General features: G+C 49.5%; 1 protein-coding gene across 3 annotated transcripts; it reads left to right on the top strand.

Moving 5' to 3' along the window:
• Nucleotides 1–20,205, top strand: tg (thyroglobulin). 3 transcript variants are annotated; one of them, XR_910341.2, is made up of 49 exons: nt 1–102; nt 1,146–1,254; nt 2,000–2,097; nt 2,188–2,343; nt 2,801–2,954; nt 3,028–3,134; nt 3,674–3,817; nt 4,099–4,284; nt 4,361–4,857; nt 5,425–5,812; nt 6,259–6,291; nt 6,379–6,606; nt 6,778–6,882; nt 7,453–7,530; nt 8,027–8,127; nt 8,252–8,363; nt 8,438–8,599; nt 8,677–8,868; nt 8,947–9,071; nt 9,141–9,285; nt 10,083–10,241; nt 10,401–10,544; nt 10,612–10,776; nt 10,853–10,957; nt 11,802–11,911; nt 12,991–13,096; nt 13,174–13,374; nt 13,452–13,622; nt 13,702–13,788; nt 13,859–13,900; nt 13,979–14,116; nt 14,190–14,366; nt 14,461–14,575; nt 14,697–14,776; nt 15,649–15,783; nt 16,259–16,324; nt 16,465–16,599; nt 16,671–16,841; nt 16,910–17,114; nt 17,196–17,283; nt 17,447–17,597; nt 17,657–17,850; nt 17,919–18,089; nt 18,174–18,314; nt 18,385–18,563; nt 18,777–18,881; nt 18,989–19,120; nt 19,192–19,437; nt 20,060–20,205. XR_910341.2 is itself a non-coding variant. In XM_011485865.2 (49 exons), exons 1-48 carry the CDS (start codon nt 30–32, stop codon nt 19,385–19,387), a joined length of 7,062 nt encoding a protein of 2,353 aa, XP_011484167.1. In that variant the 5' UTR covers nt 1–29; the 3' UTR covers nt 19,388–19,392; nt 20,060–20,205. The 3 variants fall into 3 exon arrangements, 2 of the variants coding, with proteins under 2 accessions (XP_011484167.1, XP_011484169.1); XM_011485865.2 differs by having other exon boundaries at nt 19,192–19,392; XM_011485867.2 differs by having other exon boundaries at nt 19,192–19,392; nt 20,057–20,205.
• Nucleotides 20,206–21,398: the final 1,193 nt, after the last annotated feature.

Raw genomic sequence — 21,398 nt, 5'->3', positions numbered from 1 at the left:
GGCGGCGTGCTCGGTGTGTCAGCACAGAGATGATGGCCTGGCTCCTTTTCATCGCCGGGATCCTGGTCCACTTCCCCGACCCGCTGCTGGGGAACGCTTCAGGTAAAGCGCACGAACACACCTGAGCAATCAGGTCCTGACCGAGTCTCTGTAACCCGGAGAGACAGATACTAGAACCGTCCATCGCTTCTGTTGTGATGGCGATGAAGGTTAAAGGCAAAGGAAACCTTCTAACAGCTAAAACAAACAAACCAAAAAAAGGTTTTGTTTTCCTTTGGCTGCTTCACAGTTTTACTGTTTTACTCTTCATAAACAGGGATAAAATAGATGAAAGAACGTCAGTTTATTCTAGCAAACCGTCCTGAAAAAAGCTGATTTAATGTTTAATGCAAATATGACAAAACAAAGGGGAACACAATCCTGAAGGTGTGAACTAAAAACTGCTGCATGAGACAGACGAACGAATGCTGATTCAACAGACCAGGTGGAGTTAAATAAAAAAATACGATGTTTGAAACGCAAGATGACCCGAAAAGAGGAAGAAAGTTCAAAAAGGTCTTTAAGAATAATAAACCCCCAAAGAAGAAAGAAAGCAATGTACCACAGCGTCTTGCTGTGTCCCGGCTCATGGTCTCCCTGTTTTTAAAACGTTCATAGGGTTTGTGTTCTGCGTTCTGATTGGCTGTTGATCTTGTCAGTCAGTCTCCGCCGTCTCCTGTACTGAATGTGTTCAAGTTGAAAAGTCAACACCAATCTTTGATTGACATTCGTGTGACTAAAATTCTGGACGTATTTATCTATAAAGCTTTGAACTTTGAGAGTTTAGACAAGAGAGAAAGGTGTGAAAATGTTCATCCGTGTCTCAGAAGCATGCATTTAAAGTGGGAGGAGCTTCATAGCCTTAAACATCTGTGGTTCTACTTCACAGATTTCAGGTGAAGAAGAACCCCTGCGATAAACAAGGGAAACACTGTACAGCTAAAACTAATAAAATGATAGCTAACAGTTATAAAAAAGGCCAACTGACATGCTAAAAGCTAGCATAGCGTCCTAGCATCGCAGGTCTCTGGGATGCGGATGATTCGATACTTCCGGCTGAACATGGACGGTCTTTGGTTTGAAGCTGCTCTCCTGGCTGTTCTCAGAATACCAGCTGGAGTCGGACACCCAGACCCAATGCCAGCTGTTGAGGGGCGTGGCCGCTGCCAAACAACCAGGTGACGTCCCCCACTGCTTTGAGGATGGCAGCTTCAGGTGAGTCCACCTGTCGGGTTTTGATTCTGTAACAGAGCAGTAATGAAGTGTAACCTGAGCTGCTGCCACCACAAAGACGCGTTCGTCAGAAAAAAAGGATTCAAACAGAGTTTGGTCTCAGCGCTTCAGTCGTCAGTGATGCTTTGATGGGCTGAGGTCCTCCCGATGAGGACGGGACGACCAAACGCAGCTCTCCTTCATTCTGGATCTTCAGATCTGCAGCAACCAGTGGAACTCAGATCGGTTCCTAACCTGCATTCACCTGCAGTCCATCTTTCTCTTTACGCAGATGACGCTCAACTGTAGCGGTAAACCTGACGCCTCATCAGGTTCTAGTTTTCTCTGGAAATGCAGGCGCCTGAGGAACCAGAATAAAACACAATTGTTGGTTTTTGGTCTCTTGAATCTGTTCTGGTCATCTTGGATGGATTCAGTCCAGATTCCAGAGCAACTGCAGGTCATGGGGGGGCCATCCAGCATATTATGACATGTTCCTGATCCAGGTAATCAGCTGGGAGGAAAACATGGAGACACGGCGGACACCGATTCACCCCCCCTCCACAACAGTTTATACTTTTTAGACTCTGATGTAGTTTGTTTTAGTTCTGCAGAAGCTTTCTGAGGCCGAGAACATTACTGCTGTGTGACGGGACGCTGACATGAACCTCCGCCCTCCTCTTCCTCTCTTCACCGTTTGATGAGTCCGTCATTCTGTGATTGTCCACTTCTGTGTTTGTGTGCTCAGACCCGTGCAGTGCAGTGGGCGGAGTCAGGAGTGCTGGTGTGTTGATGCCGATGGTCGGGAGATTGCTGGGACTCGAACCAACAACTCTGCCCTTTCCTGTGAGCAAACATTTGACTTATTGTTGTTGTTTTTTGTAAAGTTAATTTGTAGGTTTACGTTTGAGACTCTGAGCTCCCGCTGCTCCGCAGGTCCGTCTGTCTGCCAGCTGCAGACCCGTCTGCGCTGCTCTCCATCAGGCCTCTTCGAGGCGATCCAGTGCGACTCCAGCAGGGGGCAGTGTTGGTGTGTGGACCAGGATGGCATGGAGCTGTATGGGACCCGACAGAACGGGAGACCTCAGAGATGTAGGCACCAAACAGACGCCTCAGATCCGGCTCTTTCAGGCAGCTGCACTGACACCTGCTGGCCAACGTGGGCATTACAGTTTGATCTTCCACCAGCTGAGGTTTTCCTCTGAACCTGAAGACCAAAGAGGTTCAGAACAGAACAGCAAAGGACTAAACCCAGTCACACAAAAAGGAACCACTTTTGGTTTTCAACCTCACATTTAGAAAAGCGTTCATGAAGATGAAATTCCATTAAACATTTTATTATTAAAATGAATGTCTTGTCAAAAATGAAGTCCTCATAATAAATAGGATTGAAAGGAATTGAAAAATCCTCATCAGAGGTGAAGCAAGACCTTTCCTGCTCTTTTGATTTCCCAAATAGAAAAACCCTTTCAGGATTTCTGCTGACGCGGTCCTGACAGAACCTCCCGGACCTCCTCTGTGGTTCTGACGTGTGTTTTTGTGGGTCCAGGTCCCGGCAGCTGTCAGGTCCGGGCCCGGCGGCTCATCCACAGCTCCGGTTCTCCTCCTCAGTGTGCAGAAGACGGCAGCTTCCTCCCCGTTCAGTGTAAATTCATCAACATGACGGACAGGATGGAGCTGGACCTGCTGCACGCCTTCAACAGGTGACTCCTCCCACCGCCATTCTGCTGGAGTGCGTGGGGCTGTAAGTTTACATGCATGGATGTTTGTGTTCAGGTTTCCGGAAGCTTTCCAGACCTTCAGCAACTTCAGGAAGGTTTTCCCGATGGTTTCCTCTTATTGTTTTTGTTCGAACAGCCAAGGCAGAGAGCTGGAAAATACAGGTAAACACACCTGAGCTGACCGGTCAACTTCATTTTGTTGTAAATCTTCTGGGTAAAAACAGCTTGAAGGACTTAACTGGACTGTGTCAGCCTATGTAATCAGATTACAACCAGATTTCTAGAGTAATCTGATTCCTAACCATTATATGAAGCAGAAATGTGATTTCTGTTTATTCATGTTCTAAAATTCTCAATCGAGATTAAAAATGCAGGAAAAACGTCAAACCAACAAAATTCAACCAAATCAGATTATTATGATCCTGAAACCTTGAACCTTCATCCTGAAACATGACGTCATCATCTGCAAACTGACTGACTCCTCTGAACTCGTGAAGTTCCTCTGAATCAAACCAAAGTTCTGAAGGTTCTAAAGGTCATCTTCATCAGTCCTCTACTCATTTTTATGATGCTTTTATTCTCCGTTTAAGAACATTGAATGGTGTTTGCATACATGTTTTGTTTATGAATCTTATTTAAAAATTGTTGGTGAAATGGAGAAAACAATGTCTGAGACGTGATGTCATGAACTTCCTGTTCAGGTGTGGAGCTCCTGTTCTCTGAGATCCCCGAGTCGGCATTTTCTGGTCTCAGCTCGGGTCAGTCCTTCTCCCAGACCAACATCTATAAAGTCCTGCAGCGGAGGATGCTGGGAATCCAGCTGGCTGTCAGCGGCCACTTCAGATGTAAGCTCTCCTGATCTCAGGTCTCTGAGTTTCCATCAGTTCTGTGAGGATTAATTAGATCAAAGCCGCCTTGATCTGATTAAAAATAATGCATCAAAGCTTCTCAACCTCGGAGTTTAAATCCGGTTTTTGGTTCCTGGGAATACGTAAAAACTTAATTAAAAGTTGTGCTACAGACTATTTCCTTCTATGTTTAATTATGCTACAGAAATGCTTCCATACTCCAGATCTTTGTTGATGATTCCGCTTTTTATCACGGCTGAATCCGTCTGCTCTCTCAGGCCCCTCCCCCTGTGAGGAGGAGCGCCGGGCTGCCCTGGAGACGTCCAGCGTGTTTGTTCCGACCTGCGAGAGAGGAGGGTCATATAGCTTCACCCAGTGCCAGCAGGGGGGGCAGTGCTGGTGTGTGGACCCCTCTGGCAGAGAGGTTCCTGGGACCCGGCAGCTGGGGGGCCCCCTGGCCTGTGGTGAGAAAAATCATCCTCTCATCGTCTCATCGTCCTTCTTCTTAATCTAACTTTGGTGGTTCCTCGTCTTCTCCAGGTTCAGGACCTGCGGACTGTCCCTCTCAGCGCCGCCGAGCTCTGTCCCGCCTCCTCTCTGGCCCCATCAGTCCTCCTCTGAAGTCCTCCTCCCGCAGACTTGCAGCTTCCTGTTCCTCCCTCCTTCAGCCTCTGAGGGACCTCCTGCCAGAGGAGGCTGATGAGACAAACTTCCTGTTCCGCCTTGTGGAAGTGTTGGATGGCCTCTTCCCGTCAGTGGGCGGAGCTCTGCAGGCTCTGAATGGCTCCTCCCCTCGTTTCCTCCAGGAGAATCTGTTTGGAGGAGACTTCCTGAAGAGCGCTGGCGCCCTGAACTTCAGCGGCGAGGTGGGAGATCAAGGAACCATCTCTCCCGACTGCCTGTCCCCTCAGAACCCCCGTCTCCATGAGAACCAGAACCTGGTCCAGTTTGTGAGCAAAGCCCTGGAAGACCCCGCCTTCTTCTCAGTCCTGAAGAACACGCTGATGAGCAGCTCGAGCTCCGCCTCCCTCTACCAGGTGCAGCAGGCTTTCATCAAAGTGACGTGTGTAGTAATGTTAATAATTCCTTCAAGCAAAGGATTGGATATTTTACAAAGTGGAAAATCCGCTCCAAATGTACCTGAGTCCCTCATGAACCTCCAAGTTCTGATCCGATTCGGATTCAGGCGTCTCCTGAATTCACCTGATCCAGGTGGAAAACAGGCAGTCCTGGTTCAGAACACAGAGCTTGAAACCTTTTTGATGTATAACCCACCGACCCACATTAGGCAGAAGGTGTTTGAAGTATTAATGTGGGCGGAGCCAGCAAGCACACTGGAAACATGGTCTTCTGCCCAGACCTGAAACGCCATGTTTTTCCATCTAAAATGAGTGAAACGTTTATTTTTTTCCCTTCAGACCGTCCTCTTTAAGTAGCTAGAGTTTCAAATTAAAGCGCTCAGCTTTCCTCTTTCAAAATAAAAGTCTGTTCTTCTTCATCTTCTTCGCCCTCAGCTTCAGCAGCTTTGGAAGTCTTTCTTCTCAGAACTGATGGATGGAGTGAAGACCTTAAAATGTGTTAACAGCCCTCCTCTTGTTTTGCAGGTTTTGGCTCCTCTGGTGACCTCCTGCTCTGAGGAGGAGGAGGATGAAGCAGCCGACATCTTCATCCCGCGCTGCACCCCTGGTGGTGCTTTCCAGGAGGTGCAGTGTCGGAGATCGCAGTGCTGGTGCGTGGACCCTCAGGGTCAGGAGGTGGAGGGATCCCGGGTGGCAGGTCGTCCTTCTCGTTGTCCGAGTCTCTGCGAGAGAGCGAGGGTCAACGCCCTGAAGGCAAAGGCAAACATGGCGGCCGGCGCCAAAATCCACATCCCAGTGTGTTCGGAGGATGGCAAATTCCTGCCGCTGCAGTGTGTGGGATCACGCTGCTTCTGCGTGGACGCTGAAGGGAGGACGGTCACTTCCTCACAGACAGCAGGGGGCGCCCTCCGGTGTAAGAACCCACTGATCCCATCACTGATGTTACCTTCAGAGGATCGCCTAACGTCAGTGATGCTTCTTATTAATATTTTACAATCAATCTGATAAACGTAGGTAAAAAGGTGGATTATTTAAGGGTTAATGGCCGCTGAAGTGCGCGTTATCAGAAATGAATGCAGGACGTGGAACGTTGAACCGTCCAATGCTTTGCTTCCGTGAAGTTGATGATTTCTGATAATGCACACTTTATCGGCCATCACCCCGCTCACACCATGGTCACTTACAAAAGAATTAAATATACAATCAGTTTAGTACTTTATTCTTGTTATTTGTTCAGTTTGGATCGCTTTTTTCACAAAAAGCCATAAAAGAAGGTCGATGGAAAGATGGTTCTGGCTGAGATCTGACCCGGTTTTACCGCACTGACGTGCTCTGATGAAAGCCTGTTTGATGTTTCAGGTCCAGAAAGCGTCACGCCCAAGTCTTCTGAAGGTTAGATCCAACTCAGGAACCCTTCAAATTTAACACACATGTCCACCTGTTGTTACCTGTCATCACCTGTTCACCTGTCACCTCCAGGTCGCTGCTCCGATGCCCTCGCAGAGGTCGCCGCTTTCAGACAGGAGGTGAACCGCATCATCTCTTTGTCTAACTCCTCCCACATCCCCCTGGGATATGGGTTCTTATTGGCCGAGGGTCTTCGTCTGACTCCTGAGGAGCTCCAGGTCATCCAATCAGAGGAGCTACAGCTGTCAGAGGAGCTGCTGAGCGGCTCCAGAGCCGCGCTCCCATTGGCTGCTTTCTCCAGTGAGTCACATCGAAAGCATGAAAATATGACAGACATCCCATAATTCAGTGCTTAAAGTTTTATAAATATAATATTAAATATGGATTTTGTTTTTTTAAGTTTTCACTAAACTTCCTTGATAAATTCTGGTGACAGTTTCTACATTGAGGTAAATGAATTCTGGTGCTCAGCTCTTCAGATGCTGCTTCCCGCCGGACGCCGCTCCTATGAGCCGTTCCTGCCGCAGTGCGACGCTGACGGAGGCTGGCTGCACACGCAGTGTTCGCACAGCACAGGTCACACAAACACACACGCAGTTTTGAATTTTGGGATCAAAAACGTCAGATCACTATGACGATGATGGAGATGTTTACATGTGAGTCGATGCTGCAGCTCTTTGGATGAATAATCTGATCAGGAACAGCCTGAAAATCTAAAATGACAGAAATTTAATTTCAGTGAAGGGACAACGTTCTCTATTTTTGAAAAATAGACTTATGGGAGAGTTTGGGCTCTTCAATGTGGTCCAGGTAGATTCTGTTGGTACCAAGTGGATCCCTGAAGGTCCAAGAACATCAGCCTCTGTTAAATCAAAGTTCAGGCGAAGAACAGTAGAATCCAAGTCCTTCAATGTGTCAGACCTGCTGGAAGTCTGGAGAACTGGAGACTTCAGCTGATTGAATGGATCCGCATATCAGAGTATCATCAGCAGAAGGATGGACATGTTTGCTGCTGCATGAGGGCAGCTGATGGAAGCCTCTGAAGATGGTGTGAGAGAGATGTTGAGAAATTGTTATTATCATTTCAGGTTTGAGGTTCTGAATCGGAATAAAACAGAAAGCTAAGCGGTTCCTTTGTGTTTTCAGGTCAGTGTTGGTGCGTTGATGAGAACGGAGAGTACGTCTCGAACTCCCTGAAGAGCCGGTCTCTCGGCCTGCCCAAGTGTAAGGAAACCCAAACCTCCTCTGAGCAGAAACATCTGAACTCAACCCTCCAGAAGAGAGTCTGAGGGCCAGACGATGCAGCATCTGTGACGCCCTTAGATTAGTTCTGATCTGTGTTAACCCTTGTGCTATCTTAGATGACCCCCCCCTTCCATTGAGGTGTTCTCCCTACCATGACAAAGGTGGATGAAGGTGGAAAGATTTCATGTAATCCATGGACACCAGTGAAGATCACAAACCATTAAAGAAAAAAGGTTCAGAGCACTGTCTAGTGGGTCTAGATGACCCACTAGACAGTGGGTCATCACCACCAACTCCCAATGTTAAAGTGCCTAGGATAGCACAAGGGTTACATGGTTTAGATCCAGAACACGAGGGAATGCAGTTTGGTCGGAAGGTGGCGCTGTGAGGAAACTCTATCGAGACCACACAGGAAACAAAGGAAGAACTGAAATCAGACGATGTCTGTTAATCTTATTCTAATCTTAATCTGCAGGTCCGAGCCGCTGTCAGCGAGCTGAGGCTCACTTTCTGCTCTCTGATTGGATGAAAGGCTCTGATGTCAGCAGCTCAGGGTACCGCCCACAGTGCGAGCAGGTAGGAGCACGTTTATCTGTAAAAAAAAGGCTGAATGAATTTACCAGTCGGAGCATTTTGTCCTGTCTGTTCCGTCCTTTGTATTCTGTTCTCCATTTGTTTAAATAAAGTTTTATTCTTTCAGGATGGTCGCTTCTCCGTGCTGCAGACAGGTGGTGCTGCAGGCTGGTGTGTCCACCCGCAGACTGGAGAGCCAATCCAAGCAGCAGGGCGGGGCGCCACGGGCCAGCTGAAATGTAAACACATGCACACGCACGTGCACGCATGGCTCCACTGGCGGCCGTCACAATAAACAGCGTTTTTCTTTTAGGCCCCAGCTGGTGCGAGCTGCAGAGGCGCCAGTGTGGCCCCGACGGCTCCTTCGCCCCACTGCAGTGTGATGTCACTTCCTGCTGGTGTGTGACTGAATACGGACAGGAAGTGGTCGGGACACGGACGCCTCAGCTGACAGGCGTCACGCCATCGTGTGACCGTAAGAGCTTCACCTTTTGCTCGACGGTTGGAAGTGACACAGCAGCTGCTGATTAGGCCACGATAACCCTCTTTCAGGTCCGCTCTGCCCCGCCCCCACCATCACACACGGCGCATTAGTGTGCCGCTCAGCAGCCAACGGCCCTCAGAGCTGTGACCTCATCTGTAACTATGGTTACGAGAACTCTCTGCCCGTCAGCAGTTTCCTTTGTGAAACTGAGAGCGGGAGATGGAGTGGAGACATCAAACCACTGGGCGGAGCCTGCCAGAGTAAGTCTGAACTCTCACTGTCCAAATGAGAATCAAGCTCCGCCCCCTCGGATGTCAACTCCTTTGGTTTGTCTTCAGTCTCTCAGCCTCTGCAGACGCTGTCGCTGTCTCAGCTGTGGTCGCTGGCATCCTGCTCTCAGGCCGACCAAACACGCTCGTTGTTGTTCAACATGATGACCAGCAGGGGGCTCTGCTCTGCGCAGGTGAGCCCAGGTTCCCCGGAGCGGTGGTCCTCTGTGAGCGCCGTTGACCTTGGCTCTGTTCCTCTGCAGCTCGGTTCCTCGGGTCGCAGCGTGTCGCTGTGTGACGACTCGTCCGTGAGTCTGCAGTGTGACGGAGCCCCCACCTTAAAGGTGAGCTGGAGCGCCGCCCTCGCTGACCTCCCCGCCGCTTACCTCCCGGACCTCCATGACGTTGGTGAGTTCAGAGGCCGAGGACCACTTCCAGAACGCTGAAAATTCCTTTGAGAAGAGTTTGAGGAACCATTTTTATCCCAAACCCCAGATTTTTCTATAATTCTGGCCAAAAGCTTTTAGGATTTTTATTCAGTTTAAATTTCAGTTCCTTCTAGAATTTCTTAAACCAGAAAAAACTCTGAAACTCCGCCCCAATTTTATCCTGAGCAAAGTAAAGATTTTTCTTTTTTAATCTGATTTATTCTTTTTTTATGATTGGAGGTTATAAAAGGAGGTTCTTGGTAAATATTTAGCCCAGCATCATTGATTTAAATTTAAGGTTTCAGGCGGTTTGGGTTCTTTCTTTTGCTTCATAAAAACAGTTTTCTGTGGTGTTACCGTACCTTTGGGCTTCACACCCAACAGGCTTTGCGGTGGCGGAGGGCGTGGTCTGATTGGTCCCTATACAAGGTGTAGATATAAGGTGAATTGCCCGCCTTAGCCAGGTGGCACACGAGAGAACAAATCTTCACATTAAGAAGACAGGAAGTGTGTCTTCATCATCGCCACTTTACTTTGAAAACAGGAAGGAAGATGATAAGACGTCGAGGTCATGTGACATAAACAAGCCAACGTTGGGGGTTTGCTGAGTGAAAATAAAATACGAATGACTGAAATTGACACATTTACTGTCACCTTCATCCATGAAGAACTGTTGTATCTGCAGGTCTATTGGGGGGGCCTTGGTTGGGGTTGGGGCGTGGCATGCGGTGGATGGGGAGGGGCTTCCTGCAGCTGTGACCTTTCTCTTTTCCTCAGCTCTCTTCCTAAATGAAACCAGACTTCTCGACGGAGTTCGGGGCCTCCTGCTTGACCTCGGCTCTGCCATGACACCTGAGCCAAAACTGGTTTCCATGACGACACCAAGCTTCGGCTGTTACCGCGGTTACCGCCTGGACAGTGACGGGAACGGCTGTGGTGAGTCCTTCCTTCATGAAGGCTGCGAGTCACTTAAGCACCCCCCCATCACTAAAATTCACAGAATGGGGGGGGGCGGCGGCAAAGCAAGCCTAATACCCACAATCCTCCAGTTTTGGATCTCCAGAGGATCCTCCTCACGTTTTCCACCTCTTCCAGTTGTCTGTCCTGCTGGAAGCTTTTCCCAGGAGGGGGCGTGTCTGCTGTGTCCTGAGGGAACCTATCAGGAGGAAAAGGGGCGGGGCTTCTGCAAGAGTTGCCCCAAAGGCTCCTCCCCAGTTGGAGCATCATCTGTCACTCAATGTGGGTTCTTTTGAAGTTCCCTGAAGAGATGATTCCGACGAGCTTAACAAACTTTCATTTGTCTCAGGTGAGACCAGGTGTGAGAGGCGGGGCCTGAGGTGCTCACAGACAGGTGACTTTCTGCCGGCACAGCCAGACCTTCTGACCAGTAGGTGGAGCTGTTTCAGCAAAGATGGGGTGGAGCTTGAGTGGACCTCCAGCAGCAAGATGCTGACTGATGAAGACTGCTCAGGTGACGATGCTGCAGCCAATCAGAGAGCAGCTCTGCCATGTGCATGCGGAGGTGTTTCATTATGTGGTTGTTGTAGTTCTCACCAGGTTTCAGGAAGTTCCTGGATCAGAGCTGATGGCGGCAGCAGAAGACGTCGACATTCTGCTGACACTCACCTCCGACCTTCTGACCTGTATCGATGGTAACAGAGACGCCACTTTCAGCCCGCACTCCTAAAACACTGCAGCACCCCCTACTGGTGACAGGACGTATGCTGTCATGATGTCACATAACATTTTCCAGCAGTAAACCACCAATTTTCCAAAAATATCTGATTATCCTCAATGTGACAGATGACACAGAGAATCCCTCATCTGAGAAAAGAACCGTTTAGACAGTTTAGGTGAATACCGTTCGTGCAGCCTTTATCTTGAAAGGATGTGTGTGTGACTCACAGTGGTGTTTCCTCCGAGCAGCAGCCCCTACTGGTGACAGGACGTATGCTGTCATGATGTCACATAACATTTTCCAGCAGTAAACCACCAATTTTCCAAAAATATCTGATTATCCTCAATGTGACAGATGACACGGAGAATCCCTCATCTGAGAAAAGAACCGTTTAGACAGTTTAGGTGAATACCGTTCGTGCAGCCTTTATCTTGAAAGGATGTGTGTGTGACTCACAGTGGTGTTTCCTCCGAGCAGCAGTGAACGCAGCATCTCTGTGGGAAACTAAAGTTACGTTAGTTCCAATCAGGACCAGACGACAAGTGTCTTCTTCTAGACAACTAGAAGCTTTTTGTTTTGATCCGTTCTGCTTTTATTTGATCAACAATCTGCTGTTTTTGCTGATCTTTTTTTTTGTGATCGATTTAGTGGGTTTTGTAAATATTCACAGCTTAAAGTGATCAATGAGATGCTAATGACAGACGTCCTTAAGGAGTTCAGGAGTCCTTTTCAGACGTGCACGCATTCAAAAGTTGTTCTGGTTTCTGAATCGGAACACGGATCCGTTTCAAACGTGCGTTTGTGTTTCCTTGTTGCAGCGTGTGCAGCAGAGCCGTCCTGCCACCATGTGGCGCTCTTCAGCAGACAGACCCAGTGTGAGCTGTACAGCACCGACCCCATCAACACAGTCTGCAACGCTTCACAGCCGGTACACACAAACACACTCACACATCAGAGTGATCTTTTGGCGTCACTGACATTCAGATGTTTTTGTTTATGACATTTGACCCTCTCTCTCTCTCTCTCTCTCTTCTGGGATTTCCCACTTTTCTCTTGTGGCGTCATTCAGACACTGGTGACCCCGCCCTCTTTTAACGCCATCCTGACATTAAAAATAAATAAATAAATGAAGAAAAAAAAAAAGGAAACCAGTCACAACTTAAAAGTCAGTCGCTGCTAAAGTTAGCGTCGGGTTGTTAGCATTCACTTTGACGTTAAAGAGAAAATCTTCATCTCTACGTCTACGTTTAAACAGCCGCAAACATTTGACAGAGAATGAAGGTTTAATCAAATAAAGTTGTTTCTGATGTGTGGAAACTTGTAAAAAGACATTTGTGAATTTTCCTACAGCAAGTGTGACTCATGCAGACATCTGTGAAGAATGTTTAGCACAGAAAATGTTCCTGCGTGTTAGAAAAAATACACAATGAATGTGAATTTATGTAAAAAGCAAACATCTTTTGCTCTGAAAGATGATCAGAGATTGAGTTGACTATAATGGTTTTCTACATGAAAAAACTGTAATGCTGCTTTGATTGAATTATTACAAATCAGAAACAATTTCTACAAATCAATAACTTAGTTTCACTGAATCTTCATCGTCTGTTAAAAAAAAACACAAAAAAATCTCCACCTATGTTGATTTTAATACTAAATTTCTTGTAGAAACACTTTAATTTGAAAAATAGGATTCTCAGAACCTGGAAGCTTAAAAGTATTAAAGCTAAACCTGGGCCTCGTTTGGACCGGTCCGGGAAATTCTTGTGTGACTTTAAACCGGGGAAGGCGGGAAAAAGGTTGGAGATCCCTGCTGTAACGATTGAAAAACAGAATCTGTCCTAAAGTTCTGGTTCTGGTCTGTACGGACGGCACAGAACGGTTCTGTTTGGACTTCACTTCTGTTTGACTGTCAGAACCTCTGGAGTTTGGACCTCAGATATTTCAAACTGAAAGCCGAATCCTCTGATTTAGATTTTCATCATAAACTGTTTTTTCTGTGATTTGCAGTCCAAAGGGTTTCTGGGTAATCCTGAGGCCGAGCGATACGATTGGCTCAGCTGCTCTCTGAAGGTCAGGGGCGGGGCTTCAGGTCTGCTGGTCCTCAGGAAGAAAGGTATGGTTACCGTGGTAACCGGGCGTTTTGTGTTCACCTCATGGGCCTGCCAGCAGCGGCGGTCTGGTGTGTTTCAGGGGAGGAGTTCGGCTTGAAGCTGCAGCAGAGAGCGATGGTGAAGACGAGGATGACGAAGGCGCTCTCAGGTGTGTTCAGGACCCAGGTGTTCTCCTCCCGACGCACGTCTCTGTCCGACGCTCACCGTTTCTGTCAGGACGGCTGCAGCCGCCACGAATGCTGCGACGGCTTCGTCCTCAACCAGAACACCCTGGAAGGAGGTGCGTTACCGTGGCGACGGGATAAGGAAAGGACTCTGAAGTTTAAGGTTCTGATCTGCTGGCTCCTCCCCCCGCAGGCTCTGTGCTCTGTGGTTGGCTGAGATCTCCATCCGTGCTGAGCTGCCAGGATGGAGACTGGGACGTGTCAAGCCAAGGACCGGCCAACCGCACCTGTGGGGCGGGGCTTAGCTATAACGAGGAGCAGCAGAGCTTCCTGTTTGACTTTGGAGGACAGGCGTTCACCATCCGTGAGGAAACGGCGCCGCGTCTTAAACAGTAACAGATGCGTGTAAACGAACTAAAGTCTGTGTTTGTTTGTTTGATCAGTTGATTACGAGGTGCCAGCTGACGGCAAGAACAAAATAGACCATCAGCCCTCCATCGTCAGCTTCCAGGCCGTCTACCTGAGCTCAGGTACCTGCAGGGGGCAGACGGGACCCGGGTGTGTCTCTCAGCGACCTCTGACCCTCTCTGTGTGTTGCAGGCTCTTTGTGTGCGGCAGCCGACCTCAGCGCTCCTCTGGACGGTTCGTATGGATCCCAACAGGCTGGCGGTCATGAGCTGTTGGTGTTTGTGACCAACGTCTTTGTTTGTTTGTTTACAGAGTCGCTGCAGCAGAAGTTTGAAGCTCTGTCCAAAGACGACGTGGTCGTGGATCCTCAAAGGAAGCTTCCGGTTCTTTCCTTCTGGCTCAATAAAAACAACTACAACTCCCAGCAGGCCTTGCTCTGGTGTCTCACTCGTACGTAGAGGTTTGGGTGTACTGTTGAAACGGTGTACCTGCGGCGTTGGTAACCATGGTGACTGTGCTGCAGGCTGTTACGAGGAGCAGCAGTGCGCGGTGGCGGACCTGGCGGACGCCGACCTGGCAGGTTTCTTCAGCTGCTCGCTGTATCCGAACACCAGAGTCTGCGGCGCCTACGACATGGTCCCCATGGTCCCCTGCCCCCCCCTGATGGACAGACTACCCCAGAACGCCTACAGCAAGAAAGGTGAGGACCTGAACGGAGCCGGACCAGAAGGTGTCAGGGTTCCGAACCCGGATCAGAGACCACACAGGAAGAAATGCCTGTTTGTGTGTTTCAGTGGAGCTGAGTGGACCCGTCAAGAACTTCTACCAGAGGATTTCCTTCCAGAAGAGCGATTCCAACGGCGTACGGAGCCGAGCCGTCATGAGCGAGAACACGCCGCTGTCTCAGGGGTAACATCCTCCACAAAGTCTGGACCCAGAACCAAACAGAAACCAGAGAAGCTCAGCCTACGTTTCCATCAGGATGAGAAGTTCTGATGAGAAGCAGGTTCTGATCCACTTCTGTGTTCAGGTTCAGGGACTGCGAGCGGCGCTGTGACGAGGACCCGTGCTGTCGGGGTTTCGGTTTTGTCGGCTACAACAAATCACCAGGTAACCAACTGGACCTGAGACCACTGGAAGGTTTGGCTTTCGGATCCGTTAACGGTCCGCTAACGGAACCGACCATCAGATTAATCGGACTTGATTGTGATTCTTACGTGTTTAGGATCAACAGTTTGGTGTCATTTAGTGAAAAATCATTTAAGTGCAGAAATAAAAATTCTCCTGTCAGCTTCAGAGGAAAAAGGTTCACACCTGTAAAGACGGAGACAGCTCACCTGTAGAGGTGTGACCGCTGTTGTCCTGTTGGTTCTGGGTCCTCTACATTCCCATTGATGGAGGATTAGAACCCAGAACCATCAGCTTGAGTTCTATGTGACTCTGAATTTACCTGTTCAGGTCTAAAGTAACTGTAAAGTATAAAGTATGAAAAAGATGCAGACTGTTTGTTTCGTTTCCCGTAAACGCCGGCTGACGCCGTGACATCACAAACACGGCCCACTCACAGCAGACTCCTAGTCGAAGGAGCAGCTTTGTGTCAAATCCAGCTTCACATGAAGTTTTTCACCATAAAGCAGCACAAATAAACCCACAGAAGCTTTCATGGGTGTCATAAATAAACTGCATCCACTGCTGCCGGGTGTGAATGGACGAGGAACAACGTTGCTGTTCTTTACAGACACTTTCCTAGAATCTTGATATACTGAAGAAGCAGCGAAGCAGACTCACTTATGAATGATTGGATGGCCAACTGTCAGCTGCTACTGTACCGCCCCCTTTCACCTGCTTGGCCAATCACACTCAGAGATGACTGGAAGTCAACTTTCAGGTCTTTTCCATGGAGATCAGTGTTGGACTCTTGAGAATCTGAATGAACTGACCAATCACCAGTTTTTGTCCTGAACTTGTTTGTTTGCCTTCAGGTTTGGTGTGTCTGGTTCTGGCCAGTCTGGGAGTTCAGACCTGCAGTGAAAAAGACTCGACCTGGACGACTCAGGACTGCAGTCCGACGGAGGCCAAGACCACGCCGTACCCGTTTGGCTGGTACCAGAAACCCGGTACGGAGCTCGCACGCAGACACAGGAGGGTCCACAAAGACAGAAAGAGACGCCTGAAGACTTATGCTGCAGTCACACCGGACGCGGTTAGCGCGTCACATTTGCGTCTGCCGCTTCTCTTTTGACGTGTGTCACATTTACTGCTGGACACCTTGACGCCCTGTCGGCGGAGCAACCGCCAACGTTTTTCAGGGCTTCGTGCGTGGCCACATCATGGAAAGCATGGATGATGCTGAGTGAGTAGCTTGGGCGAGCACGCCGCCGTGTCTGGGTTCACCAGTTCCTTCAGTCTCTCCCGGTAAACTTCGCTCACTATGTTGAGTTACCAGAGACCGTCCCAGTTACAGTTAAGGGGAATACAGAATACTAAACGGTAACCGGGACAATCTCCACTTTAACCCCGCGTTGCAGGACCTCAGATAGCGTCTCCACATGAACTTGACACTGAAAGCTTTAGAGATGTTTGTGTTTGCAGTGAACCAGTGGAGCTCCTCCCCGGCTCTCTGTCCGCCGCTCAGCCTGCCGGAAACCAGAAACAACGGTGAGACGCTAACGACTGCAAAACCAAACCACCCAACAAAACTCCTGCCAGGCATCTGTCCCCAGAAATCATGTCGTGAGGCTTTCGCATTAAAGTCACAGATCTCTTCCTGCATCTGACACGCCCACTTCCTGTCTCAGTGTCGTTGGACGACTGGCATCTCCTGCCCGACTCTCTGGTTCTGATCGACCCCTCCCTCTCCACCTATGATGTGATCCATGTGAGCAGAGACATTGCCACAGACAAGGACCGGACCAGAGACTGGTGTCTTTATGGTAACCGATTCCCCTCATTGCCTGAGCGCTTGGGGCTGACGAGGCAGACGCTGACTGTAGTTTCTCACCAGCCTGCCGGGAGGCGGAGTCTTGTGCCGCCGTGTCACTCAGTGAGGTGGAGTCTGCCACGCGGTGCATCCTCTACCCTGACACCACAGTGTGCGGGCTCTCATCTTCCAGCACCACCTCCTCCTGTCAGCTGGTCATCAGAGAGCCCGCCTCCCAGGTGTACCTGAGGACAGGTGAGCTGAGCAGCCAATCACAGAGCAGAACTTTTCCTCCAGTTTGTCATTCTTGGCTCTTTTTTCAGAGCGACTACCGTCGGTTACATCTGTTTCCATACCGGGTCAAGGGGTACTGGAGGGTGTTGCCGTGGAAACAACGGTGGGTTCTGACAGGAGGAGGGTCATTCAGTTCCTCGGCGTGCCGTATGCCCGCCCACCAATCGGAGCGCTGCGCTTCGAAGCAGCGCAGCCAGCGGATTGGACGGGGACGTGGGACGCCTCCAAACCACGGTGAGACAGTTAAAGGGTCACGTCAGCTCTTCAGACCGTGAAGTCGTTTCCTTTACATCACTGAAGCTCCGCCTCCTTCAGGCCCAGCTGTCTGCAGCCAGGCGACGGCGAGAATTCAGCCTCCAGCGAGGACTGTCTGTACCTGAACGTCTTCACTCCTGCTGCTCGGGTCGGTCCCGCCCACCTTCAGAACCCCTTTGTTAGTTTAAAATGTTCATCGATTGTGTTTATTGATCGTTGATCAGAATTACAGAACTGTAAATATTCTTCATGACGGATAAATCGTGTTTTCTGATGATGACATCATCACACCTGTCCTGTTTGTATATTAGAGGGGGCGTGTCCCTGTCCTCGTTTTCTTCTTCAACCCATCAGCCGATGAAACGCCAGGACTGTTGGATGGCTCCGCCCTTGCTGCCGTGGGCAACATCGTCGTGGTAACGGCCAGCTACAGGACGGCGGCGCTTGGGTTCCTCAGCACAGGTAAACCAAAACACTTTAGAAGGTAAACAAAGACCGTTGCGTGACTCGGGCCTCTGCAGGAGCTTCAGGTCTCCGTGGCAACTTTGGGCTGACTGACCAGGAGGCGGTGCTTCGCTGGGTCAATGCCTACATCTCGCTGGTGGGCGGAGACTACAACCGGGTGACAGTGGGCGCGGAGCGAGGCGGTGCTGACATCACCAGCCTGCACCTCCTGTCCAAGCCCCGCCCTCTGTTCCAGCGGATGATGCTGATGGTGAGAAGTTCAGGCTGCAGAACCTGAAACCAGAACCAGGAGCCGGGCTGAGTTCTCCTCTCCTGCAGGGTGGTTCCGTGTTTTCTCCCTCCCTGGTCCAAACCTCCGCCTCCGCTCGGCGCCGGGCCTTGGATCTGGCCCAAGAACTGGGCTGCGTGACGTCCGACTCCACCGATGAGAAGCTGGTCTCCTGCCTCAGAGCGGTGCCGTATCGGGATCTGAACGCCGCTCAGACCAAAGTGAGGCCTTCACCAGACAGCGAGGTTCTTCTGGAGGTTCAGGTTCTTTCTAACCTACTCTGACCTGGACTGTGTGTGCCTCAGCTCCTGGTCACCCGCGACCCGTTTCAGTTCTGGTCTCCAGTCCATCAGGCGGTCTCCAAATCCTCGCCGTTCCACAAAGTGGACCTGTTGCTGGGAACTTCAGAGGCGGACGGCCTGATCAGCCGAGCTCGCAGGATAGAGGTCAGAGGCTGTCCGCCGCAGCTCTCTTTTCTTCTGACGACTCTGAGGTCACATGACCATTTCTGTCCAGGAGTTCGAGGTTCTGCCCGGTCAGGTCGACGACTCCATGCCCTTCTACCAGGCTCTGAGCCGCGTGCTGGGCGGAGCCAACGGAAACGAGCTACTGGGGGAGGTGGTCTCCTCTCTGGACCACAATCCTTCAGCTGCGGGATACAGCCTGTTCTCCAGAACGCTCGACAACGCCACCAGGTGGGAGGGGTTGAGCTGCCGAACGGAGGAGGGTTTTAACCACGCCCACATTCCTAATACAGTCACATCATCATATTGTTTTGTTGAGCTTGAGCCAATTTATTAGATTTTCATAATTTTTTTCCAAAGTATCTTTTATTTCTGTGATGGTTTCTCCCGCTGTGATGTCATCATTTTTCTGCTGGATCTGTCCATCCGTTCGTCTGTCTCCAGAGACCTGTTCATCATTTGTCCCGCGCTGCAGATGGCGGCTAACTGGGCCGAAAGTAGAGCCAACGTCTTCATGTACCACCAGCCTGCCGCGGACGCCGCTGACAGGTGAGCAGGCGTCCGCAGGGGGCGCTGCAGGGGGCGTCCACAGGGGGCGCTGCAGGGACTCGAAAAGCTTCCGTCACACAGATCTTCATCTGACTCCTCATCCTCAGGGGCGACTCCCTTGTTCCGTGGGATGTGCAGCTGGTGTTTGGCGCTCCACTTTACTCGCAGCGGTTCACGTCTTCTGACCGGCGCCTCTCTCTGGCCGCCATGAGCTACGTCTCCAGCTTCATCCGGACCGGGTCAGACTTGTGTCTTTGTCTAGAAACGACCCGTGCGCCAACAGAAACTCACGGTTCCCCTTTTCTCGCAGAAATCCGAACCCGTGGCCCGTGACGGCGGAGTCGGTTCTTCCTCGCTGGCAGCCAGTCACTTCATCTCAGGCTCCGCCTTCCTACTTGGAGCTAAGCCCCGCCCTCAAGCCCCAGCAGGGTTTGAGTCAGACCTTCTGTTCCCCGTGGGGTCAGCTGTTGGCGAGGCAGAGCAGCGAGGCAGAGCGGCGAGGCTGAGTCAGGTGACCGCAGTAAAAGTTCCTCATCAGACATTCAGACTTTTTCAGGTGATGCAGATTTTAAAGTGATTCATGAATCAAACGAATATCAAAATGACTGAGATTAGATGTTTGGATTTCACAGCAGAGCAACAGGAAGTGGGCGTGGTTTCCTGACTGTTTTTTCTTTTTCCAAGAGGGAAAAACATGTCACCAGTTTTTTACGGAGAATCGTTTAACTCTGAATTATTTCACTCTCCTGAACTTCTTTAGTCGCGTTTCCATTTGTTCTGTGATTTTTCACTCAGATAAAAATAGAACCTCAAATAAAAAACCATTCAGGTGAATGAAAGGCATGTGTGTGTACCAGCGGACGAAGCCCCGCCCCTTTTCTGCAGGCTAAATGTTTGGCTCCTTTCAGCCTCTGAGCTTCAGTAAATATTTGCTGTGGCACTTTCCCCGCTTCACGATCAGTCCTCAGGAAAAGGTTTAGGAAAATGATCCGTTCAGCTCAAAAGGTGTTTGGAATATTTAATGTGACATTAGTTTATTAAATAAATGTTGTGTTAAATGCAAATAAAAGCAGTTTTTTTTACAGTTTGTTTATAAAACATTAGTAAGAATTTTCCAAACAAAATGAAACGTGAATAAATTGAAAGATAATGTTGATAAACTTTCCTTCCATCAGCAGATGTGTTGGGGGCGGAGCCTGTCCTCACCCCAGCACCTCATCCAGCCAATCTTTGACGGAGACAGACGTCTACAGACAGCTTTGTTTCCCATAATTCCCTCTGATTTCCAAAGTCTTAATCATCAATAAAAAGCAGCTGAAACTCACCTGGCTGTGTGGTTTGATTGACAGGTGTCTCCGGTGATCACGGGTGTTTTTGCCAGACTGAGATCAGGTCAAATAAAAAAGTTTCATCACCAAAACAGTTAAGGACACCAGATTCTAAACTTTCAGTTCATCTCAATGTGATGAACACATCCAACAGACTGAGAGGGTTGGAGGATCAGACTCCGCCCACATGGCTCACCACTGTCACACAGCCCTCATGCATGTCCTGCTCCAACATCCCTCTCCGTCACGCCACACGTCCTCTCTGGACATAAACTTTCTCCACATCTCCAGAGACAGTGTGTCTCTCTGTTCTTCTCTCTCATCCTCCTCAAAGCAAAGATTCCATCTTCACTTCTCTTTCTTAGCATGAAACCGTCCTGCTGCTCACAAATGTTCACTTCTGCTCCTCGTCTAGCTTCATCTACTCTTTCCCATCACTTCATAGTTTGGCTCATCAGCTTTATTCCATTCTGTCAAAAGGGCACCGTCACACTCCTCCTCCATTTCCCCCCACATGAGATCCTGTTGAAGAACCAGTCAGAAACTCCACTGCCTGAAGAAAGACTGCTGTGAGAAGAATCAGCCCAGAATTTGTTTTACAGAGCAAAAGAAGTAATAAATAACTGTGTTGAGTTGAAAGTGAGCAGAACATAAATCACAAAGTTATTGAGTCAATATTCCTAATTATACAACAAAGAACTGTGTAAGAGCATTTAAACCCAGACGCCAGATGAAGAGGTTCACATCCTCACATCCTCTCATCCTCAGATCCTCTCATCCTCACATCCTCACATCCTCACATCCTCAGATCTTCTGATCCTCTGATCCTCTGATCCTCAGATCCTCACATCCTCACATCCTCTCATCCTCAGATCCTCACATCCTAAGATCATCCCCACTGGTATGAATCTGCTTTAGACATTTCGGACCACATTCTCCTTTGAAATATGTCATGAAGCTGTCGGCCTACTCTGTGACCTCATGGTGGTGCCATCTTATACCAGACCATAAAGAGAGGCAAACGGCCCCTCCCCCTGCCCTCTCACACCTGTGCACAGGTGAGGCAGGTGTATAAAGGAGTCTTTCTCTGCTTGGAAATTGACTCCATCAGCCAAACACACAGATCTTTGTCCCAAACGGTAAAGATGCTGCTCAGACTCTTCATCGCTCTTTGCTTCTCAGGTAAGAA

The sequence above is a fragment of the Oryzias latipes genome, chromosome 16 (genome assembly GCF_002234675.1).
Source record: "Oryzias latipes chromosome 16, ASM223467v1".
In the NCBI taxonomy this organism is placed as follows: domain Eukaryota; kingdom Metazoa; phylum Chordata; class Actinopteri; order Beloniformes; family Adrianichthyidae; genus Oryzias; species Oryzias latipes.
This window is presented reverse-complemented; position numbering and strand designations above follow the sequence as displayed.